Below are 7,855 nucleotides of genomic sequence, written 5' to 3'. Positions count from 1 at the left end.
AGTAGAAATCAAATAGAAGAAAGTGAAATAGTATATTCATACTACAAAATTAAAAAAATTCCAATTTTAGAAAAATACAAATTTTTTTCACAGAAAAATCAATGTCCAAAGGAAATGTAGAAGTGAATTTTATCAGAATGATTAGCTTTTATTAGAGAAAGGAAAAATTATTAGTTGAAAATTATAGCTAAAACCTTTCCCAATTTGATTTTATCAAACTGAAAAGGTTTTGTCTGGCAAAAGAAACATGGGCTAAAACTAAAAGACAGCTGAGTGGGAAAAATATTTTCATCAGATTAGGATTGATAACCAAGATATACAAAGTACAAAAAATGACATAAAAAATCTAAAAATCACAACAAATATGGGGATAGGAAAAATTCTTTTTGCTTTTGTTTTTGTTTTTGGGCCACAACCGGAGGCAGTCAGGGGTTACTCCTGGCTCTCATTTCAGAAATCACTCCTAGCAAGCAAGAGGGATGAGTGGATTTGAACTACCATTGGTCCTGGGTCAGCTGCTTGCAAGGCAACCGTCCTACCACTGTGCTATCTCGCTGGTCCTGAGGAATAATTTTTATTATCATGTATCATTACAAGAAACCAAAACAATTTCAGATTAAATGAATTATATTATGCCAATGAGAATAGCATCTATCAAAATATTGGGAATAATCTGTGTTGGTTGAGGTTGTAAAAAAGGAACTCTAATCCAATGCTGTTGGAATGTTGTCTGGTTCAACCCTTATGAAGCACACTATGTACTGTTTTTAGTAAATTTATAATCTAGCTGCCAGATGACGTAGCAATTCCTCTTTTCTCCAGGGCAGAAAGGCGTTCATTCTGAAGAATATATACACACCACGATTCATTGCAGCTCTCAGTACAATAGAAAAGTTTAGAAACCAACATAGGCGTCCAAGAGCAGATAAGTGTATCATGAAGATATCCTACGCATACACACACCCACACACATACACATGCAATGGAATAGCACACAGCTCTAAAGAATGATGCAATCATGCACTTAAATGCAATATATATAGAACTGGGAGATTTCATTTTAAATGAGTAACTAGAAGGATAAATATAGGATGATACCAGTTATATGCAGTACTTAGAATAACTGCCTGAGGGAATGAAGCAGTGTTTCAAAGAAGGTTGTCTCTATCAAGCATAGTGAGAAGAAGAAAAAAATAGAATGGATAGGGAGAAAGGAATTAGTTAAATAAGGGCTGAGGTGGCAGGAGTCCAGGCACTCAGGTGCATTTGCGGTTTTAATAAGGAAAGAAACAAATATCCAAACTATGAAGTCAACAACATTGAAATCATGAGACCCAAATTTTAACAAACAAATTAGAAAGTATTCGTCAAATTGATGTGTTGGGAAGGAGAGGTATGGGAAGAAACCTGGGAACAATGGTTAAGGTAAATTGACACTGGTGGTGGGATTGATGCTGGAACATTTTATATCTAATATTCAACTTTGAAAAATTTTGTAAATCACAGTGCTTTAATAATCTTTTAAAAGGTCCCTAATTTGAAAACAAACACTAACATTTAGAATGAGGGATTTGTTTGTCCCAAACAAATTAACTTGCATGAAAAAAATACTAAAGTGCATTATAGTGAAAATGTCAAATATTGGCACCTAAATGAGACTTGGAGACACCTGGCGCCGCAGCCTGGGTCCCTTGGAGTTGTCGTTGCAAGCGTTCCTGCCCCCCCACTTTATGAGAAAGATGCTCGCCGCCATCTTCCGCATGTTGTCAGGCGTCTCTCTGAAGCCGACAAGCAAAGTATTGGTGTCAACCCTTAACTTTGCACATGAAGCTACCTTTGAAATTAAGCAATGTGATCTGCACCGGCTGGAAGAAGGTCCTCCTGTCAGCACCGTGCTCACCAGAGAGGATGGGCTCAAGTACTACCGGATGATGCAGACTGTGCGCAGAATGGAGTTAAAGGCAGATCAGCTGTACAAGCAGAAGGTCATTCGTGGCTTCTGTCACTTGTGTGATGGTCAGGAAGCTTGCTGTGTTGGCCTGGAAGCGGGCATAAATCCCACAGACCACCTTATCACAGCCTATCGGGCTCATGGCTATTCCTTCACTCGTGGTCTCACTGTCAGAGAGATTCTTGCTGAACTTACAGGACGTAGAGGAGGCTGTGCTAAAGGCAAGGGGGGCTCCATGCACATGTATGCTAAGAACTTCTACGGGGGCAATGGCATCATTGGAGCTCAGGTGCCCCTAGGAGCTGGGATTGCCTTGGCCTGTAAGTATAATGGAAAAGATGAGATCTGTCTGACTTTATATGGTGATGGCGCTGCTAACCAGGGTCAGATTTTTGAAGCTTATAATATGGCAGCGTTGTGGAAATTGCCTTGTATTTTCATCTGTGAAAATAACCGCTATGGAATGGGAACATCGATGGAGAGAGCAGCAGCCAGCACTGATTACTACAAGAGAGGCAACTTCATTCCAGGACTGAGGGTAGATGGAATGGATGTCTTATGTGTCCGGGAGGCAACTAAGTTTGCAGCTGCTTATTGTAGATCTGGAATGGGGCCCATACTGATGGAGCTGCAGACTTATCGATACCATGGACACAGCATGAGTGATCCTGGAGTCAGTTACCGGTCCCGAGAAGAAATTCAGGAAGTGAGAAGCAAGAGTGATCCGATCATGCTTCTCAAGGATAAAATGGTCAACAGCAATCTTGCTAGAGTTGAAGAATTAAAGGAAATTGATGTTGAAGTGAGGAAAGAAATCGAGGATGCTGCGCAGTTTGCCACTGCTGATCCTGAACCGCCTTTGAAAGAGCTAGGCTATCACATATATAGCAACGAGCCACCTTTCGAAGTTCGGGGTGCAAATCAGTGGATCAAGTATAAGTCTATTAGTTAAGATGTTTAGACGTTTAAGATCTGAAAGATAGGTAATAGGCTGTTCTCCTCAATAGTTTGCTGTCCTCAAATGGCTTTGCTAAAATGACTCTATTCGACTTACTTATACACTATTGAAACCAATGTACAGTTATTAAAACACGTCCTTGTATGCCCAGCCCTTGTAGTGGCATGAGTGCACTGATGTCTGTTTCCTGAATAGTTCTTCTTAATAGTTTTATCATAATAAACAGTAAAAGGACAGCTCTATTTTAAAGCAAGACCGCTTTTAACTCATTTCAATAGGCAAATAAATTTTACATTCAAAAATACAAGTCTTTTGTAGCCATTTATATCAAACATTGTAAGGCATAATCTTAAGACATGTTAATGGGATAAAACAATAGTAAGAATCATATTTAAAAGTTGATATTTGATATTAAGCCTAATCTTGGGCTTCTGAAGTTCCCTGAACTTCTCTCCTGTATTGGGAAATCACAGTCCACTGTCTGCAGAGGCATTTGCCATTGCAAAACAAGTAAACACAAAATCCTGTGAGGAGCTCTTTTGGCAAAAATTACTGTATATGTAATTCTAAATTTGCAGTTACTAACATTGTGAAAAGAAAACATTCTTTCCCTTTAGAGAAAGAAAACTTTGTACTTTGAGGGCTGTGGTGGGGGATCTGTATAGGACATTTAGCTAGTAGTTTCTGACACCCCCTGTAGTCCCCTAAGTATCACTGGTGTGACCCAAAAACCAACAAAAATCCCCAAATCACAGAAATTATTGTTATGGGAGAAATAGTATCAGTAATATATTTTCTGTTTAAAACATAATCTACTTGTCATTTATGGTTACATAAGTATTTTCAGGCTGTCCTTACTGTAGTCTGAGGTATTTTAAATCATCTTTAGTGATATTATTTAGAATATCTTAGAGCGTAAAACTCTCTTGCACAATCTGAAAGAAACAAAGATCAAATACTTAAGAGCTTAGTGGGTGTATTGTAATAGTTACATACAAATGAATATGTTGGGTTATAAATTTACCTTTTCAATTGTATTTACATCTATTTTTTGCAGTTCTAACTACTTTATAAGCTCTTTATCTGTTCTCTGCTCCTCAGACCCAAGTTCTGGATTCTCTATTGTAACAGCAATGATTAGAAATCTGTTTTTTTGTATCTTAATGGCTAACTTTTCAAAAATAAATTGGATGAAAAAAAAGTAATGTCAAATATCAAAGAAATATTCTGAAAGGAGCAAGATAAAAAAGAAAAGACTCAAAAAATTGGAAGATTTATGGCAGATTTATATAAAAATTTCAGACAGAAACATTTAAAGAAATGTCTGACTACTTATCACAGCCATGGTCTAAAAGAAACATATTATCAAAAGACTTGCTGAGAGGTCTCTTCCTCATCAAGATGGCTAACCAGACTCAAAAGAGAGGTCACATCCCTGATAGGATGGTATTTGTCAAGCTTAGTTATATTTTTTGGCATAAATATGAATATCCATTATGCTGTACTATGTATGCTTATATTTCAGCATTTACTTTCAGATACAGGAATTGGTACTGGCAACATTAGTCTTGATTAAATTTCTCTTTACCTGGAAAATTCAGCACCAAGACATACATAAAAATAACTTTGTAATCCGCATAGTCTTTTTAAAAGCCCTGTAGCTTTAAACAGATTGCTCTCTCAGATGAAAGGAATGTTTGTTTTGGGACATATTAAAGGGACTCTGAGTGACTTGATAATTTTTTACCTCAGATATAAAATCCAATGTTTGGCTTGGAAGTAGCAATGGGTTGTTAAGAAAGCTTTTACCAGTTAAATATTTACATCTTTTTAAAATTAGCTTGTCTTTATTTTTGCCCCTTCTAATAAAAACTTTTTTTAGAAAGACTTAGGAAATCAGATATATGTAAAAGCCCTTAAAGCAAAACAAAACAAAAAAATTCTGTTCCTTCACGTGAAAAGAAAACTTGATAGGACACCTGGCATCATGCTAGTTCTTTACTCTACATCAGTACTAACACCTAGGGCCTGTCCAAAGAGGAAAGTTTTGAGATGTGAAAATGTGCCCTCTTTTGATCCCATAGAAGCCTCTGGCTCTTAATTGAAATGTATCTATTCAAAAGGTAGATTGTTTTGAAGATCAAACAGTTTATACTGATAAAGCTTCTTTTAACAAGATAAAAATGTTTTACTTTGCAAAGAAAACATGAGCCTTTTCTTTATATACCACAAACAAGTATGACTGGCAAAAATCTTGCATATATACCCCATGCTTGTTGAATAATACCAGAAATTTGGTTCTCCGACACAGCTGAGTGTGGCTTCTGTCATTTATCATTTTGCCAAATCAGTGACTCATCATTTTCTTTGAGGGGAGTCTATGAAAATATGTGACATATCCAGACCGATAAGGCTGTGGCAACTACTAAACCAGATCTCCAGGATTATAAAATGATACTTTATGAAAAGCAAAGAAACTTAACTTGGAAGTAGAAAGATACTAGAAAATATAAAATGTGTAAAAGAATAATATTGAAGTTTTATGTAATTAATTAAAGGATTTAAAAATATCAGATGTACATAAAAAGACCTTGGGGTTAGACAATGAGCATGTCCAGAGTTGTAGTTTTTTCAATGACAGTATGTTTCAAGGGTGGAGAAATTCTTATCTTTTAGGCCAAGGGAATTCCCTTTCTAATTTCCCAATACTAATTGTGCCTATGCCAAGAAACAAAAACAAAAACAAACCTTAAAACCTTGCCACACCAGCCCCCTTCCTTTTTTTTCTTTCTTTTTGCTGTTGTTTTGCTGTTGTTTAGTTTTTTGTTGTGTTTTTGTTGTTGCTTGTTTGATTTGTTTTTTTTTCTTTGTTTGTTTACATTTTTATTTATAGCATCTATATGGGGTCCTCCCAGTTTCCTCTTTTTTCGCCAACAGAACCACAGAACTTGAATAATCTTATTCTGCCTCATAAGTAGAGGGGTAGGGGAGTGAATGGTACCAGGAGCAAACAGTCGCATGAACTTTGAGTGAAAAAAAATAATCAGACCTAAATACTAAACTCAAAGTCAACGACAACAGAATCAAGATGCTCAATCTACAACAAGCTATATACAAAGGGGACCTGTTACAACTAGCAGTCCAGGGACAAAGGAGGGAGGTATGGGATGCATGCTGGGAACAGGTGGAGGGAGCAAAACACTGGTAGTGGGAATGACCTTAAATCACTGTCACTATGTACCTTAAATATAACTGTGACAGACTTGTAATTCATATTGGTCACAATAAAAATAATTTAAAATTCAAAAAAATATATCACGCATATACTTACGACTCAAGCTATAAACTCTCTGGTAATATAAATAAATACTCAAAGTAAAAAATTAAGGAGGCAAATAGACCTTGTGCATGACACAATAGACATTAACATACAAAACCGGCCAGTTATAATTATATTTAAATTGTCAATTACTTAGAATTAAGTTAACAAAGAAGGTGAAAGTTTATATTAAAAATTAGAGGTGCTGGGCAGTAGCGCTAGATGTAAGGTGCCTGCCTTGCCTGCTCTAGCCTTGGATGAACCACGGTTTGATCCCAGCGTCCCATATGGTCCCCCAAGCCAGGAGCGACTTCTTAGAGCATAGCCAGGAGTAACCCCTGAGCATCACCGGTGTGGTCCCCCCCAAAAATTGGGTAACTATTGGGGCAGGCGAGGTGGTGTGCTAGCCAAGGAAGGACTGCGGTTCGACCCCCCGGCGTCCCATTTAGTCCCCCCAAGCCAGGGGCAATTTCTGAGCGCTTAGCCAGGAGTAACCCCTGAGTATCAAAGGGGTGTGGCCCGAAAAAACAAAAAAAATTAGGTAACTATTAAAAGAAATAGAATACTGTAGTAAATGAATAAGTATCCCATATTTATAGAATGGAAGAGCTAACATTGTTAAAATTACCGTTCTATCTTGAACAGTATACAAATTCAATAAAATTCATATAAAATCCAAGTAGTAGTCTGAAAAAGGTTAGAAAAAACTATTAAAATTTGTGCATATTATACAACTCACACCAAAGCAAAATCTATTTGGAAAGAAAAAGGAATGATAAGCATTGTATTCCCTGAATTTAAATTGTACTAAATCTATAACAAATAAATCAGCATGGTTCTAGATAGAAGCAAACTCCTTGAATAATTAAATAGTAAAATTTCAAAATAAAATTATCTGCTATATGGACAATTAATTTATAACAAGGGAGCCAAGAGCATAAAGTTTAAAAAGAAAAACATTTTCAACAACTGGTATAAGAAAAACTTTTTAGTAATATACAATCAATTGAACTGAAACATCTAACTTACATTATACACAAATATTAACTCAGAATATAAAGAATTCATTATGATAAGCCAGTCCATAAAATTAATCAAGAAAAACATAGGAAGAACTTTTTCTTGATATGAGTTCAGAAGTGACTTCAGTCTTTTAACTTCATTGGTAAATATAAAAAGCCAAATTAAAAAAAATGGAATTCATCAAACTATAGATGTTCTGTACTTTTAGAGGGTGATGCTCATGGGCTCTCAGGTGACTGGTTCTATACAAAAAGGTCTCTATAGGTGCCAAATGAGCAGTACATGTTGTTGGGGAATGACTCCATATGAGGCAAAGACCTTAACCTTGTAATGTCTTTTTGTCTCACCTAGGAATAAGTATTCTTATAGTGTTACAGGGTAGAAGGATGAGACCACACAACTGGAATAAAGTTTATTACTTTAATCCATCTACCAACAAGACCCCCAGCCTGGCCAGCCAGGGCCATCCCCTGAAGGAGATGAACCCCACTCAAGGTCATGAGAAAGATTATATAGGGAATGGATATAGTAGGTTCCAACTTTCTGATGATCCTTAAAACGATTTGATCTTGTCTAGGGGGTACCTTACTACTGCTCCCTTGTC

The 7,855-nt window shown here is 36.5% G+C and overlaps 1 protein-coding gene across 1 annotated transcript; it reads left to right on the top strand.

The window, feature by feature from the left end:
- The first annotated feature begins 1,679 nt into the window (after nucleotides 1-1,679).
- Nucleotides 1,680-2,943, top strand: LOC126001836 (pyruvate dehydrogenase E1 component subunit alpha, somatic form, mitochondrial-like). The gene has a single exon (XM_049769055.1). The coding sequence runs from the start codon at nucleotides 1,731-1,733 to the stop codon at nucleotides 2,901-2,903; it is 1,173 nt and encodes a 390-aa protein (XP_049625012.1). The 5' UTR covers nucleotides 1,680-1,730; the 3' UTR covers nucleotides 2,904-2,943.
- The last annotated feature ends 4,912 nt before the right edge of the window (nucleotides 2,944-7,855 follow it).

Source organism: Suncus etruscus, chromosome 1 (assembly GCF_024139225.1).
Source record: "Suncus etruscus isolate mSunEtr1 chromosome 1, mSunEtr1.pri.cur, whole genome shotgun sequence".
Taxonomy (NCBI): Eukaryota; Metazoa; Chordata; class Mammalia; order Eulipotyphla; family Soricidae; genus Suncus; species Suncus etruscus.
Note: the sequence above shows the minus strand (reverse complement) of the source record. Positions and strands in the feature narration are given on the sequence as shown.

Excerpts from the sequence above, each read along its gene's own strand:
- LOC126001836 (XM_049769055.1), top strand. The coding sequence starts at position 1,731 with ATGAGAAAGATGCTCGCCGCCATCTTCCGCATGTTGTCAGGCGTCTCT.